Source organism: Pseudophryne corroboree, chromosome 9 (assembly GCF_028390025.1).
Source record: "Pseudophryne corroboree isolate aPseCor3 chromosome 9, aPseCor3.hap2, whole genome shotgun sequence".
Taxonomy (NCBI): Eukaryota; Metazoa; Chordata; class Amphibia; order Anura; family Myobatrachidae; genus Pseudophryne; species Pseudophryne corroboree.
Genome location: NC_086452.1, coordinates 267,712,437 through 267,738,421, shown reverse-complemented (window position 1 = coordinate 267,738,421; position 25,985 = coordinate 267,712,437). Strand labels below are relative to the sequence as shown.

Sequence of the window (25,985 nt, the reverse complement as noted above, 5' to 3'; positions counted from 1 at the left end):
GTTAGGCTGCGTCCCAGGGGGTTAGGTTTAGGCACCAAGGGGCAGTTTAGGGTTAGGCTACGGAGAGGGATGGTTAGGGTAGAACACCCATTACTCACCCCCGTCAACTTCATACACATCGGGATCCCGGCATTGGTATTCTGAGCACCGGGATCCCATGCACCGATAAATCATACTGCTGGCAGGCAGCACTTCCAATGGGAAGTCACTGTCAGTTACAGTGTAGCCCGTGCATTCATGGACTGCAGCTGGCTTTTACTTGGTGGTGGTGGGTGTGGGGCCTGCAGCCCGTATGTATAATTCATCACTGGTAAATACCCATTGGAAAACCCATACATGTACAGAAACTCTACAGCAATACCCTTTGAAGAACCTATATATGCTGAGAAAGACTAGGGGGTCATTCAGGTGCAGTTGCAAAATTCATTGCAAAGTACCGATTTCTGAATGTCTAGGACCTGTTCTGCAACATAGGATGCAGAGTAGCAGCAGACTGTCAGTGATTGACAGTCTGCTGCGGTCCGGTGGGCGGGGAGGCGACTGCTTCCATTTGTGAAAACGGAGGTGTGTCGCCGCCATTTAGAGGGTAAGAATCTCTGTCATAGGACAGAGATTTCCTAGCCTCTGTGACGGCAGCTTGTGTGGCTCCATGGGTGTTGTAAGCCGCACAATGGTGTTACAGTGATCCGATGCTGTGTCTTAGGAAGCAGGTTAAAGCATTACTGCAGCAGGAGATGTCTACTTGTAATAGGCGCCTCTTGCTTAATGACCATCCATTGCTATCTCTGCTGCTTCCAAGGAAGCAGCAGTGATAGCAACTCTGTCCACATCTGAATGACTAGCATGATTATCATGGGCCATCTAGCTTCAAACAGCTGGCATGGCAGTTCGGAGGCTAACCTACGTCTAACAGTGTTAAAATGTGGAGAGGTCATTAGTGATTTTCAATGTAGAACTACAATTTACCAAGAATATAGAAGATAAAGTTTACGTGCTCCCAACTTTCACTGCAGCCCAATTTGCATGACATTATTTCATCAATTTCAATTTATTAGCCCGGAAAATATTTACAAACTATTAAACCTGAATAAATATTAAATCATGCATATCTGTGTTGTTTAATGCATTTATTAACATATGCTCGCAGGATGAAATTTTATATATATATATATATATATATATATATATATATACACACACATATATATATATATATATATATATATACACACACATACATATACACACACACACACACTGCATCCGGTTGATAGATAGTGTCTAGTTAGACAGTCAATAGATAGACACCATATGTTAGACAGACATTAGGTCGACAGGGTCAAAAGGTTGACATAAAATAGACAAATGTTTTTTTTAAATGTAACATGTTTTTGGACTATTTCATACCTTCTCTATCCATCTCAGCACAGAGTTGGTTATAAACCTTGTGGCGAGCACAGCGAGCCACCGAGCCCGAAGCGTGGCGAGCGAAGCGAGCCCCGCGAGGGTATGCCTTATTACAATTGGGGGTCCCAGTTGAGAAAACTATCCACACAAACCACAAAAAACATGGTGTTTACCTTTTTCAAGTCGACCATTTTCATGTTGACCGTTTGTACTGCCTAACTTTTTCATGTCGACCTTTTGACCCTGTCGACCTAATGTCTGTCTAACATATGGTGTCTATCTATTGACTGTCTAACTAGACACTGTCTATCTTTTATACCACACCCCACACACACACATATACATATACATACACACATTTTTTTTTTTATATATAAACATCAGTTAGCAATATTCATACAATTGCGGTATTCTATTAGGGAATCCATTCCATGTTCTGTGTTACACTGCACTTTCAAGAAACAGCATACACTCTTGAGTACAGCTGGGTGAGATGTACTGTACATAAATGGTCATTTCTTATCATCTGACCAAACCACTTCATAGTCTTTGTATGCTTTCTTCAGTTTTTCAGCTGTAATGGAGTGATCTGCTTTGCCATATCCCTATAAACAAAATAAGTCTGCATATGTTAAATAATAATAATAATAATAATAATAATAGACACGGCAGAGAAAAACAGCTAAATTGTCATGAATTTAAATGAACTGTTTGGATGTGTCAAAAGTATGGCATAAAGTGACTTGTGTCTGTGAATAAATCTAGAAACTTCAGGGTATATTTACTAAGCTCCCGATTTTGACCGATTTGTTGTTTTTTCTTCAAAGTGTCATCTCGAGAATTTACTAAACTGAAATCACGGCAGTGATGAGGGCATTCGTATTTTTTTGGAAGTCAAAGAAAAAAAATACGAATGAATACACCATCGGTCAAATGCGCCTGTTATTTTATGCAACTCGGTAATTTACTAAAAATTGTAATTCACAAACACTGCCGGCAATAGCCAAACACTGCCGTGAAAAAATACAAATCGTAAAAAAAAGCAGTTTTAAAATAGACCTGCTTTTTCTTACCGTGTTCTGATAGGCATGCACGGATCAGTGAGATCCATGCATGTTTATCAGTGGGAAGGGGTGTGAAAGTGTTAAAAATCAAGAAATTTTTTTGCGTGGGTTCCCCCCTCCTAAGCACAACCAGCCTCGGGCTCATAGAGCCGGTCCTGGTTGAAAAAATATGGGGAGAAAAATGACAGGGGTTCCCCCATATTTGATCAACCAGCACCGGGCACTGCGCCTGGTCCTGGTGCCAAAAATACAGGGGACAAAAAGCGTAGGGGTCCCCCGTATTTTTAACACCAGCACCGGGCTCCACTAGTCAGAGAGATAATGCCACAGCCGGGGGACACTTTTATATAGGTCCCTGCGGCCCTGGCATTAAATCACTAACTAGTCACCCCTGGCCGGGGTACCCTGGAGGAGTAGGGACCCCTTAAATCAAGGGGTCCTCCCCCCCAGCCACCCAAGGGCCAGGGGTGAAACCCGAGGCTGTCCCCCCCATCCAAGGGCGGCAGATGGGGGGCTAATAGCCAAGTGTAAAAAAAAAGAATATTGTTTTTTGTAGCAGTACTACAAGTCCCAGCAAGCCTCCCCGCAAGCTGGTACTTGGAGAAACACAAGTACCAGCATGCGGTGGAAAAACGGGCCCGCTGGTACCTGTAGTACTACTACAAAAAAAATACCCAACACACACACCGTGACAGTAAAACTTTATTACATACAAACACACCTACATACACACATACTTACCTATGTTCACACGAGGCTCGGTCCACTTCCCCATGTAGAATCCACGGGGTACCTGTGAATAAAATTATACTCACACAATCCAGTGTAGCTTCTGTCCTCTTGTAATCCACGTACTTGGCAAAAAAACAAACCGAAAAACCCGAACCACGCACTGAAAGGGGTCCCATGTTTACACATGGGACCCCTTTCCCCGACTGCCGGGACCCCCCGTGACTCCTGTCAAAGAGGGTCCCTTCAGCCAATCAGGGCGCGCCACGTCGTGGCACTCTCCTGATTGGCTGTGCGCTCCTGAGCTGTCAGTCAGGCTGCGCATAGGCGCTCCATTGTATCCAATGGTGAGAACTTTGTGGTCAGCGGTTGAGGTTACTCGCGGTCAACCGCTGACCGCAAAGTTCCCACCATTGGATACATTGTTTTTGTGTAAACATGGGACCCCTTTCAGTGCGTGGTTCGGGTTTTTCGGTTTGTTTTTTTGCCAAGTACGTGGATTACAAGTAGAAGAGGACAGAAGCTACACTGGATTGTGTGAGTATAATTTTATTCACAGGTACCCCGTGGATTCTACATGGAGAAGTGGACCGAGCCTCGTGTGAACATAGGTAAGTATGTGTGTATGTAGGTGTGTATGTATGTAATAAAGTTTTACTGTCACGGTGTGTGTGTTCTGTTTTTTGTTGGGTATTTTTTTGTAGTAGTACTACAGGTACCAGCGGGCCCGTTTTTTCCACCGCATTCTGGTACTTGTGTTTCTCCAAGTACCAGCTTGCGGGGAGGCTTGCTGGGACTTGTAGTACTGCTACAAAAAACAATATTTTTTTTTACACTTGGCTATCAGCCCCCCATCCGCCGCCCTTGTATAGGGGGGACAGCCTCGGGCTTCACCCCTGGTTCTTGGGTGGCTGGAGGGGGGACCCCTTGATTTAAGGGGTCCCCACTCCTCCAGGGAACCCGGGCCAGTGGTGACTAGTTAGTGATTTAATGCCAGGGCCGCAGGGACCTATATAAAAGTGTCCCCCGGCTGTGGCATTATCTCTCTGACTAGTGGAGCCCGGTGCTGGTGTTAAAAATACGGGGGACCCCTACGCTTTTTGTCCCCCGTATTTTTGGCACCAGGACCAGGCGCAGAGCCCGGTGCTGGTTGATCAAATATGGGGGAACCCCTGTCATTCCCCCCCCCATATTTTTTCAACCAGGACCGGCTCAAAGAGCCCGAGGCTGGTTATGCTTAGGAGGGGGGACCCCACGCAATTTTTTTCTTGATTTTAACACTTTATTTTTTATTTTAAAGGTGCACAATGAAGCCATGCATGGATCTCACAGATCCGGCCGAGATTCATTGTGTTAATGTCGGCAGTGTTTTATTATTCACTCCCGTAAAAACACTGGCCTAAATTACGAATGACATCGACATCGGAAAAAACGAAAATGCAGAATACGACAGCATAGTAAATGTGGCATAAAAAAATTCAAAAAGTTGCAAATTCACACATTCGAGGGCATTCGTGTTTAATCTTCCTCCAAACCGACACAAATACGAATTTTAGTAAATATACCCCTTCCTATTTACAGGTCAGGAACTGTGAAAAACATGTGAAATTAGTAATAGGATGAACTTGCTGGTTTATCATAATAAGGAGATACACCAGGTTATAGCCTGGAGGTGGAGTCTGGGCACCAAATAGTTATGATCTCTTTCCTAACAGCCCTGGTTACCTCTCCTCTATACTCCACCTGCAACCACAGCCAGCCAGATTAAGGACCTAATTCAGCATGGAACGATGCTGCGGCAGTGTGCGCATGCTTAAGCCCTAAGTGTGTGCAAGCGCAGAGGCTGCCCTCCGCATGCGCACACAGTGTGAACGCCTCTGCCTGTTGAAACAGTTGCAGTCTAATCCTTTTTTTTTTTTGAATTCAATGTGTTTTTATTTGATTTTCTGACATACATACAAGCCATAACATTAACAATACTTAAAATAAAAAGAAAAATCAAAGCATGTGCTACGTGTGGTCGTTCTTGATTCAACAGTTATTGTAAACAGCTACATAGCATTGTAGAGATATATAGAGAGTTGCAGACAGCTACATTATATCCACAATAAGCATCATTTTTAGATCACATTAGGTCATGCAGTAGTATTATATAAATTGATCAGAGACTAACAGAGACTAACAGTGGGGAGAAGCTTGGGTATATTGGCACCATGGTGACGATAGCCACCTATCCCATATCTTGTAGTATTTTTCCGGGGCTTTCCTAGAAATGTAAACAAATTTTTCATGGGACACAACCGAATTCACTAGTGGTATCCATTTATTAACATCAGGGCCGGCAGCCGCCATCCATGAGCGTGCTATCAGTACCTTGGCCAGAGCACATAGGTTAAGAGTATATCTCCTGGAATGGGTCTCCAGTATCTCCTCATCTATGACCCCGAGGATACACACAAGGGGAGTGAACACATCCAAGGGGATTCCCGTAGCGGCTATAATCTGTATCACCTCCCGCCAAAAGTCCTGCAGCACCGGGCAGGCCCATAATAGATGCCAGAAGGTACCGTCAAGAGAGGCACACTTCGGGCATCTAGAGTCGCTCCGTCCCCCTATATTGACAAGACGTCTGGGAGTGATGTAGACTCTGTGTAATATAAACAGGTGTATCTGTTGAAAACGAGCCGATGTGGTAGCTGCACGCGCAGCCCCCAGGGCTTTCTCCCATATTTCCAGGGAGATCGGTCCTACATCCACTTCCCATTTAGCTTTAAGTTGTAAGAGACTGTCAGAATGATGGGCACCGAGCAGAGCGGAGTAGAGAGCGGAGATAGACCCCGCTCCTAGGTTATCAGTCAGGAGCAGGTGAGCCGGAGACTTCCGAAGGAGAGGCGGAGCAGCCCCAAACTGAGACGCGCAAGCGTGGCGAAGCTGAATATATCTGTAATAGTAGGATACGGGTATATTAGACTCAGTTTGCATTTGTCCAAAGGAAATTAATGTACCCGAGGAATATAAGTGATTGATGGAATAAACCCCCCAGCGTCCCCACACCGATCCTACATGTAGGGATGTGAAGTGCGTGAGAGCCCGAGTGTGCATCAATGGGGTGTCAGGATCCCATCCCTCCCCTCCCAACATGGAGTGTATCTGTCTCCAAACCATAATCGCTTGTTTGACCAACGGCATCTTTAGGAGTGCTACATTATCACTAAGCAGGAGCTGAAGGGGTGACAAATTTATGTTAAGCGCTAGTAAGACATTAGAGATTAATAAGTCCCTGGACGAATCAGATACCCAAGGAATTAGATGGAACAGCTGAGCCGCTAAGTAATAAAATCTAAGTTTCGGGAGAGCCAGACCACCCGAGTCCCGGGGCCTAGTTAAAGTATCCAGTCTAATCCGAGCTTTGCGATTGGACCAAACCAGTGAAGACAAGATACCATCTATGATACCAAATAGTCTCTGGGGGAGGTAGACGGGGGAATGTTGGAGGACATATAGCATTTTAGGTAATACAACCATTTTAATTAGGTTTATCCTACCCGTAACTGTAAGTGGCAGTTTACTCCACACCCTGACACAAGATCGTAGATAGTCTATTTGTGGGCGTATATTCAGCTCAATAAATTGCGAGGACTGGTTAGTAACCCATACCCCCAGGTATTTGAAAGAGTCCACCCAGCGAAGCGGCAGGTCCCCCGGAGGGCAGACAGGACAGGGGCCTCTTAACGGAAGGACACAGGACTTGTCCCAGTTAATGGACAAACCAGAGAATCCCCCAAAAGTGACAATAATTTCCAAAATATGAGGCATAGTAGCAGAGTAATCAGGTACAAACAACAATATGTCGTCTGCATAAAGAGCAATTTTGTCTGTCCTGCCACCCAACCGGAGGCCCGCCACCCGCGGGGAAGATCTAACAATGCCGGCCAAAGGCTCTATTGCTAGGGCAAATAAGATCGGGGATAGAGGACAGCCCTGCCTCGTCCTTCTCTGTAAGGAGAAAGAGGAGGATATATGGCCGATAACTGATACCCTAGCCTGGGGTGCAGAATAAAGCAACTGGACCCACTTTTTAAAAATAGGTCCGAACCCAAATCTGTCCAGCGTCCCCCACAAGAAGCCCCACTCCACAGAATCAAATGCCTTAGCTGCATCCAGGGAAACTATAGCTGAGGAGCAGGACCCCTCGCGAGGGGCTTGGAGGTGCGTATAAAGTCTACGTAGATTGGGTAAAGTGGACCGGCCCGGCATGAACCCTGATTGATCTCTGTGTATCAATTGTAGAATCACCTCACTGAGCCTTGTTGCTAGTATTTTAGCTAAAATCTTAACGTCAGTTGTTAACAAGGAGATCGGACGGTAAGATTCGACCCGTGTTGGGTCCTTATCTGGCTTAAGGAGGACTATAATTAGGGCCTCAGCCATAGAGTCAGGCAGCCTACCCTGCACAAACAGAGTATTGTATAGAGTAAGGAGTTTAGGGCCATAAAAGGGGCAGTCTAATCCTTTTAGCTTGTTACAATTTTGGATACTTGCAAAAAAGTCCCAGAGGTATGAAAAAAAAAAAAAAAAAAAATGTATCGAATAGTATCACACTAATGTTAGTCAATTCAAAAGGGGCGTCTGCAAATAGATTTTCATAGTTCAAGCATTAATAAGAGGTACAATTCTCTCCATATCAATTTACTGTCTAATCTCCGCATCCAGTACTAAGTTGTACATCGGCTTTATATTTAGATCCAGTATAGTGCTGTAAAATATAAAAATCCACTCAGTGAATGCTTTCATGTACAGTGTATATTCAGAATGGAAATTAATGAGGTGGCAAAAATAGGAATTTAATACCTACCGGTAATTCCTTTTCTCGTAGTCCGTAGTGGATACTGGGGATCTGTACTTTAGTACCACGGGGTATAGATTGGGTCCACTGGAGCCTGGCACTTTAAAAACCTTTAGTGTGTGTATGTGTGTGCTGGCTCCTCCCCTCTATGCCCCTCCTACCAGACTCAGTCTAGGAAACTGTGCCCGAGGAGACTGACATACCACGAGAGAAGAAAACAGGTACAACAGCGGTGAGGCACTAAGGCAACACACAACCATAACCAAAAGGAGGGCGCTAACCAGAACAGAGGATAGCAACACCAACCTAACCAGGATAGCACAGCTATCAACATAATGGGACCGCAACGGCGGGCCAACTAAACACTTACTCAGGTAAGCAGGAAACGAAGCACTGAGGCGGGCGCCCAGTATCCACTACGGACTACGAGAAAAGGAATTACCGGCAGGTAAATTCCTATTTTCTCTTACATCCTAGTGGATACTGGGATCTGTACTTTAGTACCATGGGGAAGTCCCAAACGGGTGGGAGAGTGCTGAGACCCCTGCAAAACCGCCTGACCAAACTGAAGGTCATCCTTGGCCAAGGTGTTGTACCTATAGAACGTAACAAAAGTGTTCGAATCAGACCAAGTAGCAGCTCGGCACAACTGTAGGGCCGAGACACCCCGGGCAGCCGCCCAGGAAGAGCCCACACACTTCGTTGAGTGGGCCTGAACAGACGTCAGCAAAGGCAGAGCCGCTGAAGTATAGGCCTGTTGAATGGTCAACCTGAGCCAACGAGCAATTGACTGCTTAGAAGCCGGACGACCAATCTTGGTGGCATCATAAAGGACAAACAGCGAATCAGATTTCCGATGACGAGCTGTCCTCCTGACATAAGTCTTCAGAGCCCTCACCACATCCAAGGACTCTGGCCCAATGGAAGCGTCAAACAACACCGGAACCACAATGGGTTGATTCACATGAAACACAACAATTTGTAGGACTCAAATGGAAGGCGCTTTCTAACAATAAAATTTGTAAGAAAAACAAGATTTATGGTAAGAACTTACCGTTGTTAAATCGCTTTCTGCGAGGTACACTGGGCTCCACAAGGATTAACATCAGGGTGTAGAGTAGGATCTTGATCCGAGGCACCAACAGGCTCAAAGCTTTGACTGTTCCCAAGATGCACAGCGTGGCTTCCTCTATAACCCCGCCTCCATGCCAGTGAGCTCAGTTTTGTCAACCAGCCCAATGCAGAAACAGGTACCAGAGACAACAACCGCTCGTAGCCAATTACACCACACACTCCCTCAGGAGAGGGTGTCAGCGGCTATGCCAATACCAACCCAAAAAAGCTAAGTGCGTCAGGGAGGGCGCCTTGTGGAGCCCAGTATACCTTGCAGAAAGAGATTTAACAACGGTAAGTTCTTACCATAAATCTCATTTTCTGCTGCGGGGGGGTACACTGGGCTCCACAAGGATTAACATCGGGGATGTCCTAAAGCAGTTCCTTATGGGAGGGCACGCACTGTAGCGGGCACAAGAACCCGGCGTCCAAAGAAAGCATCCTGGGAAGCAGCAGTATCAAAGGCATAGAACCTAATGAACGTGTTCCCCGAGGACCACGTAGCCGCCTTGTACAATTGTTCAAGAGTCGCACCACGGTGGGCCGCCCAAGAAGGTCCAGCCGACCGAGTAGAATGGTCTCTGATGGTAACAGGAACCAAACGACCAGCCTGTACATAAGCATGTGCAATCACTATTCTAATCCATCTGGCCAATGTCTGCTTAGAAGCAGGCCAGCCACGTTTGTGAAAACCAAACAGAAAAAGAGAATCGGATTTCCTAATGGAGGAAGTTCTCTTCATACAGACACGGAGAGCCCGTCACACATCCAAAGACCGCTCTTTGGAAGACAACTCAGGAGAATTAAAGGCCGGAACCACAATTTCCTGGTTAAGGTGGAAGGAAGACACCACCTAAGATAAATAACCAGGGCGTGTCCGAAGAACCGCCCGGTCACGGGGAAAAATCAAATAGGGGGACTTATAGGATAAGGCACCCAAGTCCGAGACCCTTCTAGCTGAAGCAATAGCCAGCAAAAACAACACCTTAAGGGAAAGCCACTTAAGGTCAGCAGAGGTAAGAGGCTCAAACGGAGACTTCTGTAAGGCCTCCAAAACTACCGACAAGTCCCAAGGGGCCACAGGTGGCACATAAGGAGGCTGAATCCGCAACAAACCCTGAGTGAAAGTATGGACATCAGGCACAGTAGCAATCTTTCTCTGAAACCAAACCGACAAGGCCGAGATTTGCACCTTGACAGAGGCGAGACGCAGGCCCAAGTCCAGGCCTTGTTGTAGAAAGGCCAATAGTTTGGCCGTACTAAACTTGAAAATGTCATGATTGTGAGACGCACACCAAGTAAAGTAAGCATTCCAGACCCTATGGTATATCCGAGCAGAAGCCGGCTTACGGGCCTTCAACATAGTTTGAACGATCGCCTCAGAAAAACCCTTGGCCCCCAGGACGGAAGCCTCAAGAGCCATGTCGTCAACGCCAGACGGGCCAAATCCTGGTAAACACAAAGGCCCTGAACGAGGAGGACTGGTCGTTGTGGAAGTAGAAGGGAACAATCCAACGAGAGGCACTGTAGATCGGACAACCAGTGCTGCCTGGGCCACGCTGGAGCGACTAGAAGTAGGTTTCCTCCTTCTTATTTGAACTTCCGTATAACTCTGGGCAGGAGTGACACAGGAGGGAACACATACGGCATCCGAAAGTTCCATGGGATTGACAGAGCATCCACGAACGCTGCTTGAGGATCCCTTGTCCTTGCTCCGAAGACCGGTACCTTGGGATTGTGTCGAGGTCCACATCTGGGAGGCCCCACTTGTCCACGAGAAATTGAAACACCTCCGGATGTAGGCTCCATTCTCCGGCATGCACATCCTGACGACTGAGATAGTCCGCCTCCCAGTTCAGAACGCCCGGAATGAACACTGCTGATATGGCCGGCAGATGGCGTTCTGCCCACTGAAGAATCCTTGATACTTCCCTCATCGCCATGCGGCTTTGAGTGCCGCTCTGATGATTGATATACGCCACCGTGGTGGCGTTGTCCGATTGTACTTGAACAGGCCTGTTCTGTATCAGATGCTGGACCATTGTCAATGCATTGAACACTGCCCGCAGCTCCAGAATATTTATCGGAGTAGAGACACTCCTCGGTACACCGGCCCTGGAGAGAATGTTGTTCCAAAACCGCGCCCCAACCTCTCAGACTAGCATCCGTCGTCAGCAGGACCCAGCTGGATATCCAGAAGGGACGGCCCCTGCTCAATCGTTGGTCCTGAAGCCACCAGCTCAGTGACAGGCGGACCTCCGGAGATCATGTGAGATCTGATCCGGTGAGGCAGGCTGTCCCACTTGGACAGAATCAACTTCTGCAGAGGGCGAGAATGGAATGAAGCATACTCCACCATAGCATAGACCTAGCACTTGCATCGCCGAATGAATCGACACTTGCGGACGGGATAGGAAGCATCGGATCTTGTCCTTAAGCTTCAGGACTTTCTCCTGAGACAGGAACAACCGCTGGTTGTGGGTGTCCAATAACGCTCCCAGGTGTACCATGCTCCGAGCCGGAACCAGGGATGATTTCTTCCAGTTGATCAGCCATCCGTGGGCTTTCATGCACTGGATTGTCAAATCGAGATGACACAGGAGAAGTTCTGGGGAACTCGCCAGGATCAAAAAATCGTCTAGGTATGGTAGTATCCTGACCCCTTGATGGCGCAGTGTAGCCGTCATGACTGCCATAACTTTGGTGAAAACTCGCGGAGCCATTGTTAAACCAAAGGGTAACGCCCGAAGGTTGCCCACTGCAAACCGCAGGTACTGCTGATGAGATACCGCAATAGGAATATGTAGGTAGGCATCCTATATGTCCAGGGAGACCATATAGTCCCCAGGCTCCATGGCCAGAACAATAGAGCGCAGAGTTTCCATACGGAACTTGGAAATTCGCACATGCTTGTTCAAGGACTTCAGATTGAGAATGGGCCGCGAGGACCCGTTCGGTTTCGGGACTAGAAACAGCGGTGAATAGAACCCCTTGCCCCTCTGAGTCAGAGGCACCTGTACCACCTCTCCTGTGGACAGGAGGGAATGTACCACCGAGTGCAACGTGTTTGTTTTTGCCGGATCCAGAGGCACATCTGTTAGGCAAAATCGATGAGGGGGACGATTCTTGAAGGGTATGGCGTAACCTCGAGCAACGACTTCCCTCACCTAGGTATCCAAAGTGGTCTTCAACCATTCCTGGGTAAAACATAGAACTCTGCCCCCCACCCTGGGATCCCCCAGAGGGAGGCCCGCCCCGTCATGCGGCCGGCTTATCAGTCTTTGAAGCTGGCTGACGGGCGGCCCAAGCACGCTTCGGTCTGGGCTTGGCAGGCCTGGAAGCACGGGCTTGCTTTGGGTATGCCTGACCTTTTGCTTTACCTGGAGTACGAAAAGGCAGAGGGAAAGTACTTTTAGCCTTCTGTGCGGAAGGAGCCATACTAGGTAGGCAGGCTGTTTTAGCAGTAGCCAGGTCAGCCACAATCTTATTGAGGTCCTCTCCAAAGAGAATGTCTCCCTTGAAAGGAAGCACCTCCAGGGTTTTTCTGGAATCCAAATCCACCGACCAGGATCTCAACCAAAGGATACATCTGGCCAAAACGGACGCAGTAGCAGCCTTGACCGCGAGCACCCCGGCATCGGAGGCCACCTCCTTAAGGTACAGAGAAGCCGTGGCAATATATGAGAGACATTGTCGGGCATGCTCAGATGCATCAGAAGGCAGTTCCACCTCGAGTTCCTGAGCCCACGCCTCAACAGCTTCAGCAGCCCAAGTCGCTGCAATAGTTGGCCTTTGAACAGCCCCAGAAAGGGTATAAATCACTTTTAAACAGCCCTCCACACGACGATCCGTCGGTTCCTTCAGAGAGGTAACGGTAGTCACTGGTAGAGCAGAGGAAACAACCATGGGCGCCGCATGAGAATCTACAGGCGGAGGAGTTTCCCAATTTTTACACAACTCCGCAGAGAGAGGATAGTGAGCCAACAGTCTCTTATTCGGTGTAAACTTTGTCCCCTGATTTTCCCAGGATTCCTGACGTATGTCAACCAGGTGGTTAGAGTAGGGTAAAACCTGCTTAACCACCTTCTTACGCTTAAACCTATCAGGTTTCTTGGAGACAGTCTCAGGCTCAGAATCATCAGCCACTTGAAGAATGAGCCGTATCGCCTCAATCAAATCCGAGACATCCACGGATGATTTCCCATTCCCATCTGAAACATCAGCGTCAGTGTCTGAGGGGTCAGTATATGCACCGTCCTCCTCGGAAGACGTGTCAGTTAAAGCCGCGGATCGGGAGGAGGTAATGGCCCTTTTAGAAGGCAACTTAGTCTTATGCGGGCGAGAGTGACCCTTAGATTTAGACATGGATCGGTTCAAATGCTGTAACTGAGTGGAAAGCTGATTCTCCCATGGCGGGTACACAGCGGGCACCATAAACTGTGATAGTGGCACAGGTGGTCCCACAGGGGGTGCCAATTTAGTTACTAGCATGTTTAACGGTGTGGAAAATGTAGCCCAAGGCTACCGGCCCACTGGAGGGCAAGGAACCCCCTGAACTCTCAGCTGCTAAATTATCCTCACTTCCGTCAGTGGCATCACTACCACACAGTGTGGGAGAGGCCCCAACGTCGTTGCCACGTGTAGCAGACATAACTATGCACACAGTAATGGGCAACCCGGTACAAATCGTAGCAGCACTATACCTAGTAAGAACTCTCAGAGACCAGCCTAAGCTGGCACAGACCGAGAGTTCAATAGGAATAGTACATATGGTGACTATAATTCACAAGAAAAAATACTCCAGTAGCATATCTTGTGAAACAATCCTATATTATCATCAGAGAAAACCTGAAACACTTTGCCCCCACAGGTATAGCAATATAGGAATAGCACGCTGAGTGAAATACCCTGCAATAAGGCAACCACGCAGCAGCTACATGCACACACACGTATATATGGGGGGTCATTCCGAGTTGTTCGCTCGTTGACGATTTTCGCTATACTGCGATTAGTCGCTTACTGCGCATGCGCAAGGTTCGCAGAACGCATGCGCTTAGTTATTTTACACAAAAGTTAGGTATTTTACTCACGGCATAACAAAGCTTTTTCATCGTTCTGGTGATCGTAGTGTGATTGACAGGAAGTGGGTGTTTCTGGGCGGAAACTGTCCGTTTTCTGGGAGTGTGCGAAAAAACGCTGGCGTTTCTGGGAAAAACGCGGGATTGTCTGAAGAAACGGGGGGAGTGTCTGGGCGAACGCTGGGTGTGTTTGCGACATCAAACCAGGAACCAAACTGACTGAACTGATCGCAATGTAGGAGTAAGTCTGGAGCTACTCAGAAACTGCTAAGAAATTTCTATTCGCACTTCTGCTAAGCTAAGATACACTCCCAGAGGGCGGCGGCTTAGCGTGTGCAATGCTGCTAAAAGCAGCTAGCGAGCGAACAACTCGGAATGACCCCCGTATATAGTCACAAACGTACCATGCAGAAATTATGTACCATAAACTGCACTGGACTAGCAATACAAAGTAATACTCAGTATGGCTATATGTGATAACAATAGATATAACAAACGCAGTAAGCACTGGATGTATATCACAGGGTGTTTGTTACACACAACCCTTAAGGTATGCACTCTTTCTTAACTAACACAGTCGCAGTGACAGGTAGAATACTCAAGTGTCCTGTGGGAAGCACAGCACTGGCAGTCAGGCGGTTCCACAGAGGAGGATTTGCCCCAGCGATCCCAGGAACAGCAAGGCTCTATCTGTAATGGCTGCTGACCAGGAGTGAGGGAGAAGGAAGCAGCTCCAGGGCGGGAACATTGCATAAATGGCGCCATTGTACAACATCCCCCCTGACCTGTGCCCATAAAGAATCACCCTGCTGGCTAGTGGAACATCAGCCCAGTAATCCATGTCCAGGCCAGCGTGCGCGCGGCCGGCCTCCTATGGCCGCGCTGGATCGCGGTGTAAAGTGCGGCACAGAAGCCCTTAACTCCCCCTTGTCAGCGGCCCCGCGATCCGGGAGATGGCGGCGTGGGTGTGACTCACGTGAAGAGATAAAGCAGGCGCCTCCACTGCAGTGACCCGGCAACCGCGGCGCGGGAGTATACAGCGCCACTGGGGGTGATGGAGCTGCAGCAGAGACGTCTATCAGACACAGCCTGCTGCAGCCCTTGTAGATTCTTCTTCTTTTCTGTCAAAAGCTAAGAATAGGCTGCCTGAGGCAGCCCCCTGTTAAGTGACCTGCTACTGCAGGCACCAACTACAAACTGAGATCACTGGCATGGAGGCGGGGTTATAGAGGAGGCGGCGCTGTGCATCTTGGGAACAGTCAAAGCTTTGAGCCTGTTGGTGCCTCGGATCAAGATCCTACTCTACACCCCGATGTTAATCCTTGTGGAGCCCAGTGTACCCCGCAGCAGAAACAATATTAAAACAAACAATACATCCATGTAGTTGTTTTTAGAAGAGTCTCCGTAAGACACTGTGTAAATCTTCTCTTCCTTTACCAGATGTCATCTCACAAGGCGATGTCAACGATATATATATGTGTAGTAAAGTTTTTTAATCAAAGGAAATAGGACAGTCACTGGGTGTGTGATGCACAAATAGAATGGTCAAATGAGTAATGGACTTTTTCAATCGAGGGGCGGACTCACACTTCAATGGATGTGCCACACATATAATGGTATCTTTATCCACCACGATGCCTGGGAACCCCAGCAAGCAATAAGACCCTTAAACAGTAGGTAAGCGTACCCCACTCACACAACAAAAAGCTGAATCGAAGCACATAACAGTTTCTTTTGTGTTGTAAAAGAATATTCTTATTATTGATGTGGGGCGTACCCTACTCACGGGAAAGTTAGTAGTATTCAAGCATATCTGGGTTTCTTTTAAAGGCTGGACATATGCACAATCATCATGACGGACATCCTCATATATGGCACTTTCAGCGATGGGACACCAGACAGTAAAAAGTCCATAAAAAAGTTTATTAAAAAAACCTCATACAATTGAGGTACCAGATTAAAAAAAAAAGCATGCAAATGGACCAAAGGTCCAAAGATAACATAGAATACAGACTTGCAGATTTTTATAAAAAAAAGGTGCTTATATAAAATATAAAAGTTTGGAACGTCCTCAAAAAAAACAAAAAACAAATCAATACAAAAAAATAGAATGTCAGTTCATATCCGTATGGTATCAATAATGGTCCACACTCTCAGCTGGTCAACGCGTTTCTGCCCTTCGTGGGCCTTTATCAAGATGTCTTGAAAAAGTCCCACGAAGGGCAAAAACCCAGTGCGCCAGTTGCCAGGTGAGAGTGGGATGGCGTGATCTGGCGGGCGCTGACTGTCTCCGATGGTAGCGGTGTGAACCTCCTGGCTGTCTGTATAAGTCTCCAATGCGTTTCATGCATTCAATGCACTTTTTTGCACTTGAAAGTGTACTGAATGCATGAAATGCGTTGGAGACGTATACAGACAGCCAGGAGGTTCCACCGCTACCATCGGAGATTGTCAGTGCCCGCCAGATCACGTCATTCCACTCTCCGCTGGATGCAGCGGTAGAGAGGCGGCCAAACATCAGGAGACGCAAACAGTCAAACGCCCGACGGACCACGCCAGCACATTGTTCCCCGAGTCCCATAGCGGCAGTGAGGCGGCAATACATGTGGAGCCGCGGACGGCCGCAAAGACTGTGAAACACCTTCTCCGTCATCAGGTAGGGAAAGCAAGGGACAGTCATATCAAAAAGACCTTAGCCCTTGCTGCCATAACTGCTCCAAAAGGAGCTGTAAACACATTTGTTTTTAACCACTTAATTTCCTTTACAGGTGCCATGCATAGAATACATAGCACTCTTTTTTTCACTTAAGTATTGGGCATGAAATCTGCCATATTGGATTGCCTCGTAAGCAGCAACCATCCTGCCCAGCAAGCGTATGCAAAGATGTATGGACACCTTGCGAGGACAGAGTACTGAGCGGACCATAGCCTGGATAGCCAAGGCCTTGTCCATCAGAAGAAACACCTTCTGAGAAACTGTATCCAATATCATTCCCAGGAACTGAAGACGTTGGGTCGGATCCAGGTGAGATTTCTGGAAATTTAGGATCCACCCATGATCCGTAAGCAGGCGAGTCGTCAGATCGATGCTGTGCAATAGATGCTCCCTGGACATAGCCTTTATCAGGAGATCGTCCAAGTAGGGGACTATGTTGACTCCCATCATGCGCAGTTGCAGAATCATCTCCACCATGACTATGGTGAAGACCTTTGAAGCTGTGGACAGGCCAAAAGGGCAAGGCCTGAAACTGAAAATTGTCATCCGAGATGGCGAACCTGAGGTAAGCCTGGTGAGGGGGCCACATGGGAATGTGTAGGTAAGCATCCTTGACATCTAGGGATACCAGATAGTCCCCCTCCTCCAGACATGACATCACTGCCCGCAGGGATACCATCATGAATTTGAACACCCGCAGATACGGGTTTAGAGACTTCAGGTTTAATGTAGGTCGCACCGAATGGTCTGGTTTTGGAACGACAAAAAGACTGGAGTTAAAACCCCTTTTGTGTAACAGAGGAGGTGCAGGAACCACCACCCCTGTCCGCAAAAGTTTTTGAATTGCCTCCTTCAAGGTAACTTTTGCTGCTGTGAGGAAGTGTTTGAAATTCCAGCCGGTATCCCTGGGAAATGAGGTCCCTCACCCAAGGATCCAGGCAGGACTTCGCCGACATGTGGGCGAAGTGCTGAAGGTGAGCACCTACCTGAAAATAGCCTTGCTGCTGGGGCCAACCGTCACGCGTAAGGCTTAGCGGCAGGGGATCCGGTGGTCTGGTCCAGGGATGCAGCAGTTGCAGGATAACGGGACTTACCACGAGATCCTCTCGGAGTGGTGGAGACTCCTTGGCCCCTGCCTCTGAACCTTGACACACGAAAGGACTGCAAGAAGGGTCCTGTGTAAGAACGTCTAGCAGGTGGCGCAGCCGACGGCAGATAGGTAGACTTAACCGCCGTTGCCTGGGAGATCTATTTTTTATTTAATTCGTCACCAAACAAGGTATCACCTGTATAGGGAAGATTTTCTACACCCTTTTTGGAATCAGCGTCCGTTAACCATTGACGTAACCACAGAGCTCTGTGTGCCGAAACAGCCATAGCAGTAGTGCGGCCATTTATCTTACACAATTCTTTTATAGCCTCTCTCATAAAATTTGCAGCATCCTGTATATGTTGCAGCAGAGTAATGACCTCCTCCCGGGGCAGAGAGTGTAAACAGTCAATAACAGTATCAGACCACTTGACTACCAGCCTGGAAATACACTCACAAACCATTGTGGGGCGCTGTGCTACGCCTGCTGCCGTATACAGTATATTGCCTTGAGAGTGGCCTCAATTTTACAGTCAGCCGGCTCTTTTAGGGATATAGCCCCTGGCACCGGAAGTACCAATTTCTTAGACAGTCTGGACACAGACGTATCGACTGACGTTTTTTTTCCCCATACCTTCCTGTCCTCAGCTGGGAGGGGAAAAGTAGCTAAAAACCTCTGAGAAATTTTAAATTTCCTATCCGGGTTTAACCATGCCTCCCTGGCCAGGGAGTTTAATTCTTTAGACACAGGAAAAGTGACCGAGGTCTTTGGTCTAACATTAAATCCTCATCTGGTTCTGCCTCCTGATACGGTATGTGAAGAGCCCTCTTACAGCAAAAATGAGGGCCTCCACCCCAGGGGACAGAGAGCTGTCCTCATCCATATCATCATCCACATCAGGCTGATCACAGAATCAGACTGGAGCACCTGTGGCAGTGAGCATTTATGTGAAACCAACAGAGGGGGCGAGAAGCCTTTCTGGTAACTGCTTCCTTTGCCATACAATCAATAGACTGTTTTAACACCTGTCTTTCCTTCTTCGCTGCAGCTAATTCTGAATTTACATTCTGAATCATGCTTTTAAAACTATCTAGTCAGTCAGGTGCCTGTGAATTGTGTCCCTGTGGAGATAAGGAGCACTGTTCACACATGGGAGACCCCTCTGAAGAAGGGGTAAAGTTGTTTGGAGAATCACGGAGGAGACGCTGAGAGGACACAGCACCCGGAACCGGAAGTGACACGAGCCGGTTTGCCGGGCGCCAGGAGCACGAGCAGGACACGCTTGTGCAGGTCGGAGGGGCATCAGCACTAAGAGCTGATCGGGCTCTCGCGCTGAGCCCAGGGGCCAAGCGGAGCAGGTGGCAAGAGATTGTGCTGCTGCTGCTCCGTGTGTTTGTGTGTGTGTGAGCCAGGGACAGGAGCAGGGGAGAGTGCTGCTCTGGGTGTGTGTGTGAGCCAAGGTCTGAGCTGAGAGGGTGCTGCTCCGAGTGTGAGTGTGAGCCGGGGACTGAGCGGAACAGGCTGCAGGTGAGTGTGATACAGGTTAGAGTGCAGCTACTGCTGTCCTGTGTGTGTGTGAGTGCTTGAAAGTAAAAAGAAAACTTGTTGTACAGTGCTGCTACAAGGAAGGTGATCACCAAAGTAGAAGAACATCTCTGAGGGCAGGCCAGACACAGGCCGGACACGCAAGTATCACATCTCTTAAACACTATATTTTTTTTTTGTGTGTGACTGTTTTCCATTGATACACTTATGCATTATACATTGCATTACCGATTACTTTACTGTGTTGAAAATTGTCTCTTTCCACAGCTAGGCTATAGTATTGTGTTGTGTAGCATAGTCTGTACTATTTGTATTGTAAAACACAGTCGATATTGTTTGCATTATATTGTATTGTTTTTATAAAGGTACAGGGAGTTAGAGTTTTTAGACAAAATGAGGGAGTCCGTGGTTGGGAATCTCACTCAGTGCATGTCGTGCATGATGTATGTGCACCTGGAGCAACCGGCCCAGTGTAAATACATCTGCGCGAGTTGTGTGCGAACGGTTGCCCTGGAAGCCCAGGTAACTGATCTAGAGCAAACCATTACGCGACTGAGGAGTATTCACAATCTCGAACTGAGCTTAGATAGAACGGTGGAGGAGTTGCAGGGGGGTCACTGGAAGTCAAGGACGAGGACATGACAATCAGGTAGCAAGCTGGGTCACGGTTAGAAGGAAGAAGAAGAGGGGGAGGGGGGAGACAGGATATCTCCGACTTGCCAAACCCCAATAAATTAACCCGACTGGACGAAGATTATGGGGATAGCAGTGAGGAAATGACGGCAGTGGAGGATACCGTTCCCTCTAGCAACCAGAAGAGCGGTCCCTCCAGGAAAAAGGGAAAAAAAGAAAGTGAGGTACCTAGTCAAATTGTGGTGGTAGGGAATTCTATTATCAGGAAGACAGATAGGGCAATCCAACAAAGTTAGTGGTAGGTGGGATGTCCTTTAGATAGATTATAGGGACCTAGGACAAAAAAAAAATAGGATTTTAATTACCTACCGGTAAATCCCTTTCTCGTAGTCCGTAGAGGATGCTGGGGTCCATATTAGTACCATGGGGTATAGACGGGTCCACCAGGAGCCATTGGCACTTTAAGAGTTTAATAGTGTGGGCTGGCTCCTCCCTCTATGCCCCTCCTACCAGACTCAGTCTAGAAACTGTGCCCGAGGAGACAACATACTTCGAGAGAAGGAATTACACAGATAGTGGCGAGAGTCATACCAGCTCACCCAACAGGTAAATCCGGCTAACATGCCGGGAAAACTCAGCAACCGCTGAAACAGTAAATAACGCAGAACTTACCTAGGAACCAGGCAGTACTGAACTATAAAACCAATGCAGGAAACCGCAGCGCTGGGCGGGCACCCAGCATCCTCTACGGACTACGAGAAAAGGATTTACCGGTAGGTAATTAAAATCCTATTTTCTCTTACGTCCTAGAGGATGCTGGGGTCCATATTAGTACCATGGGGATGTACCAATGCTCCCAGTACGGGAGGGAGAGCGCGGAGGCTCCTGCAATACTGCTTGACCAAACTTGAGGTCATCAGAGGCCAAAGTATCGAACTTGTAAAACTTGGCAAACGTGTTCGACCCAGACCAAGTAGCTGCTCGGCAAAGTTGTACAGCAGAGACACCCCGGGCAGTCGCCCCTGAAGAGCCCACCTTACGAGTAGAATAGGCCTTTACAGATCTTGGACACGGCAATTCTGCCGTGGAATAAGCATGCTGGATAGTGAACCTGATCCAGCGTGAAATCGACTGCTTAGAAGCAGGACACCCAATTTTCTTGGGATTATAGAGGACAGAGAGTCCGTTTTTCTATGACGAGCCGTCCTCTTCACATAAATCTTCAAAGCCCTCACAACATCCAAGGCCTTTGAAGCAATTGAGGAGTCAGTAGCCACTGGCACCACAATAGGGTGGTTGATGTGGAAAGCCGATACAACCTTAGGCAGGAACTGTGGATGAGTCCTAAGTTCCGCCCTGTCTTCATGGAAGATCAAATAGGGACTTTTACAAGATAAAGCCCCCAATTCTGACATGCGTCGTGCAGAAGTGAAGGCCAACAAAGTGACCGCCTTCCACGTGAGAAACTTGATATCAGCCTCCTGTAGAAGCTCAAACCAAGCTGATTGCAGGAACTGCAACACCACATGAAGATCCCAGGGCGCCGTTGGCCTTGATGGAGCCCAATCTCAGTCCCATATCCACCCCTGCTAGCAGGAATAGGAGAAAACGTCCAAATTGAAACTCCACCGCAGGAAACTTCTTGGACTCACACCAAGAAACATATTTTGTCCAAATGCGATAGTAATGTTTAGATGTTACCCCCTTCCTAGTCTGTATCAGGGTAGGAATGACCTCACTCGGGATACCCTTCCGAGCTAAGATCTGGCGTTCAACCGCCATGCCGTCAAACGTAGCCGTGGTAAGTCTTGATAAGCGAATGGCCCCTGCAGATGCAGATCCTCCCGAAGAGGTAAAGTCCTTGGAACTTCCAGCAGAAGATCCAGTAGATCCGCGTACCAAGCCCTCCTTGGCCAGTCCGGAACAATGAGGATTGCCAGAACCTTTGTTCTTCTTAGCAGATGAAGAACCTTTGGTATCAGAGGAAGTGGAGGGAACACATACACTGACGTGAACACCCACGGTGTTACCAGTGCGTCCAACCGCCACTGCCTGTGGGTCTCTCGACCTGGAACAGTACCTCTGCAGCTTATTGTTGAGGCGGGAGGCCATCATGTCTACGTGAGGAACCCCCCACCAACCGGTTACCTCCTCGAACACCTCTGGATGGAGGCACCACTCTCCTTGATGGAGATCGTGTCTGCTGAGGAAGTCCGCTTCCCAGTTGTCTACTCCCGGAATGAAGATTGCTGACATCGACACCGCGTGCCTTTCTGCCCAGAGGAGGATTCTTGACACCTCTGACATGGCAGCCCTGCTCTTCGTTCCGCCTTGTCGGTTTATGTAGGCCACTGTGATCACGTTGTCCGACTGCACCTGAACAGCCCGATCCTGTAGAAGGTGTGCTGCTTGTAGAAAGCCGTTGTACACAGCTCTTTGCTCCAAAATGTTTATCGGGAGAAGGGATTCTTGAGCCCACCACCTTCCATGGAAGGTTTCCCCCTGAGCGACTGCTACCCAACCTCTTAGACTTGCATCTGTGGTTAGAAGGATCCAGTCCTGAACTCCAAACCTTCGGCCTTCCAGAAGGTGTGGTAGTTGTAGCCACCAGAGGAGCGAAATCCTGGCTTTCGGTTACAGACGTATTCTCTGGTGCATGTGTAGGTGAGATCCCGTCCACTGGTCCAAGCAATCCAGCTGAAAGGATCGAGCATGAAACCTTCCGTACTGTAAAGCCTCGTAGGAGGCAACCATCTTCCCCAGAAGGCGGATGCACTGATGAACCGATACAGGGGAAGGCTTTAAGACATCCCGGACCATTGATTGAATCACCAATGCTTTCTCCACCGGCAGAAACACCCTCTGCACTTCTGTGTCTAGGATCATCCCCAGGAAAGACAGCCTCCTTGTCTGCTCCAGGTGAGACTTTGGAAGGTTCAGGATCCAACCGTGCTCCTTGAGCAGATGTGTCGTGAGAGCAATGGATCGCAACAACTTCTCCCTGGACGACGCCTTGATCAGGAGATCGTCCAGATACGGAATTATGTTCACCCCTTGCTTGCGGAGGAGAACCATCATCTCCGCCATCACCTTGGTGAAGACCATTGGTGCTGTGGAGAGGCCAAACGGCAGTGCCTGAAACTGATAGTGATGGTCCAACAGTGCAAACCTGAGATATGCCTGATGCGGTGACCAGATGGGAATGTGGAGGTACGCATCCTTGATGACGAAAAGGTTCGAATAGTAACCTTTGTTCCACTGATGAGGTGGAACTGGAACAATGACCATGGACACTACCAATTTTTGGATAGCTTCCAAAAGAATTGTTCTGTTTGCTGGCAGAGCTGGCAAGCCTGACTTGAAGAAACGGTGAGGTGGGAGATCTTGAAACTGCAGCCTGTACCCTCTGGACACTATATCCAGTACCCAGGGGTCCAGGCCAGACGACACCCAGACGTGGCTGAAATGTCGGGGTCTTGCCCCCACCTGACCTTCCTCCAGGCCTAGCTGTCCACAGTCATGCAGAGGACTTTGGGGTATTTCCTTTAGCACGACCACCTCTGAAGAAGGTGTTCGAAGGCTTGTTCTTTCTAGGCCTCGCAGGCCGAAAGGGCTGTGACGTGGCTGGTGTAAAAGGCTGAGGGGAGAAAAGGAGACTTACCCGCGGTAGCCTTGGCAATCCACGCATCCAGCGCCTCCCCAAAGAGAGCCTGACCTGTATATGGTAGGCCCTCCACACTCTTCCTGGATTACGCAGCCGCAGATTATTGGCGAAGCCAGAGACCCCTGCGAGCCAAGACTGACATGGAGGAGATCCCCGCAGCCATGGAACCCAGGTCCTTCATGGAATCTACCAGGAACCCTGCAGAATCCTGAATATTACGTAAAAATAAATCAACGTCACCTTTATCCATCATAGTCGATTCCTCCTGCAGAGTCATTGACCACCTGGCAATAGCTTTAGAAATCCAAGCACAGGCTATAGTTGGCCACAGTATAGCCCCTGAAGTGTAAATGGATTTTAGCGTAGCATCCACCTTGCGAACTGTCGGGTCCTTCAACGCGGTAGATCCCGGACTGGTAATACCACCTGTTTGGACAACCTAGAGACAGAGGCGTCGACTATTGGCGGTGACTCCCACTTTTTTCTATCTTCTTCTGGGAAGGGAAAAGCAACCAAGACCCTCTTATGGATCAGGATTTTTCTCTCAGGATTTTCCCAGGCCTTTTCAAAGATAGCATTTAATTCCTTAGATGCTGGGAAGGTGAGGGGGGGGCTTTTTACTGTCCGTGAAAAAGGCCTCCTCAACCTGATCAGGAGTTATGTCAGTAATGTGTAACACATCCCTCACGGCTTCAATCATCAACTGCACCCCCTTAGCAAGTGATGCCGTCTCCTTGACACATCTCCATCACCGTCTGCAGTGTCAGAATCGGTGTCCGTGTCATCCTGCAAAATCTTGGCAAGTGCACGTTTGTGAGAATGTACCACAGGAGACCCCAAGGAAGCAGTATCAGACCATACAACCATAGAGGATTGCAGTACCTGAGTTGCATGCTCACTTCTAGCAACCCTATCTGAAATTTGAGAAATAGTCCCCCTAAGAGAGGCTAACCATTCCAGCTCTCTAGCTGGGAATTGCGCTACAACAGTGCAATCCTGATTACATGGGATGGGATCTTTCCTGGGAAGATAAATCCTCTGCAGCATATGAAACAGAGTCTCTAGACATGTTTGCAAATACACACCAATCACCCCACATGCACACAGGGTACTGGGTAGACAGAGAATCCCCCCCAAGAATGGCAGAGAGACACAGAGATTGGAGCCAACCCACACACAGTGTTATTATAGGCATAGGGAAACCATAAACCAGTGCTAACTGTGTGACACAGTCTTTACACAGCCTGCCCTCCCTTCTACAACCCCCTGGTACCGTACAGATAGCTGGAGGTGTTCTGGAGGGACTGTTCTTCCACTGGCAGTGTGTCTGCAGGCAGGAAAATGGCGCTGAACGCTGCTGGGTCTGCTCTGAGGAGAAGCTCCGCCCCCCCTTAATGGCGCTGTCTTCCCGCTCTTCTGAGATTATACTGGCCTGAGGATTTTGTGCTGGCTGAGATCCGCAGACCCCGACAGGCTTGATTTGGTCAGTGTAGGGTCAGGAGCCGACTCAGGGCGCCCCTCACAGCGCCGCACCGAAGTACCGCTGAGCCGTCCGGGAGTGCAGTTAATACTGCGCTCCTACCCTTAAGCCGCCATCTTCACATTGACCCCCGCTTGTAAGGGGGGACAGTGACTCACTCGCCACACTTCAGCTCTGCAAGTGGGTGGTGGCTTGCTGCTGGGGTGAGCGTTCCCCTGTGGCGGGGCGCGATCTGTCCCCTCTGGAGCTCAATGTCCAGTTAGCGGAGACAGTGGCTCAGACCCCGCAGGGTGGACACTGCTCCCCACCTCAGTCCCTCGTTGCAGGCAGGATGTTGCCAACAGCCTCCTGTAAAAAATAAACTCTAAAATAAACTTTTTCTAAGAGAGCTCTGTAGAGCTCCCCTAGCTGTGACCGGCAAATCCGGGCATATTTTCTAAACTGAGTCTGGTAGGAGGGGCATAGAGGGAGGAGCCAGCCCACACTATTAAATTCTTAAAGTGCCAATGGCTCCTGGTGGACCCGTTTATTCCCCATGGTACTAATGTGGTCCCCAGCATCCTCTAGGACGTAAGAGAAATTATGATAAAATGACAATATTTGTATGTTATATTGTATT

At 48.4% G+C, this 25,985-nt stretch overlaps 1 protein-coding gene across 2 annotated transcripts in view; it reads right to left on the bottom strand.

Annotated features, from left to right (window-relative positions):
- Positions 1-500: 500 nt before the first annotated feature.
- Positions 501-25,985, bottom strand: part of LOC134957993 (14 kDa phosphohistidine phosphatase-like) — a 197,584-nt gene continuing 172,099 nt past the window's right edge. The window contains exon 3 of one of the 2 annotated variants that reach the window (XM_063940287.1): positions 501-2,012. In XM_063940287.1, coding sequence (XP_063796357.1) covers positions 1,920-2,012 — 93 coding nt within the window. In that variant the 3' untranslated portion in view covers positions 501-1,919. Of the gene's footprint in view, positions 2,013-5,136; positions 6,142-25,985 lie in introns of those variants that run through there. The other variant, XM_063940288.1, reaches the window with a different exon arrangement.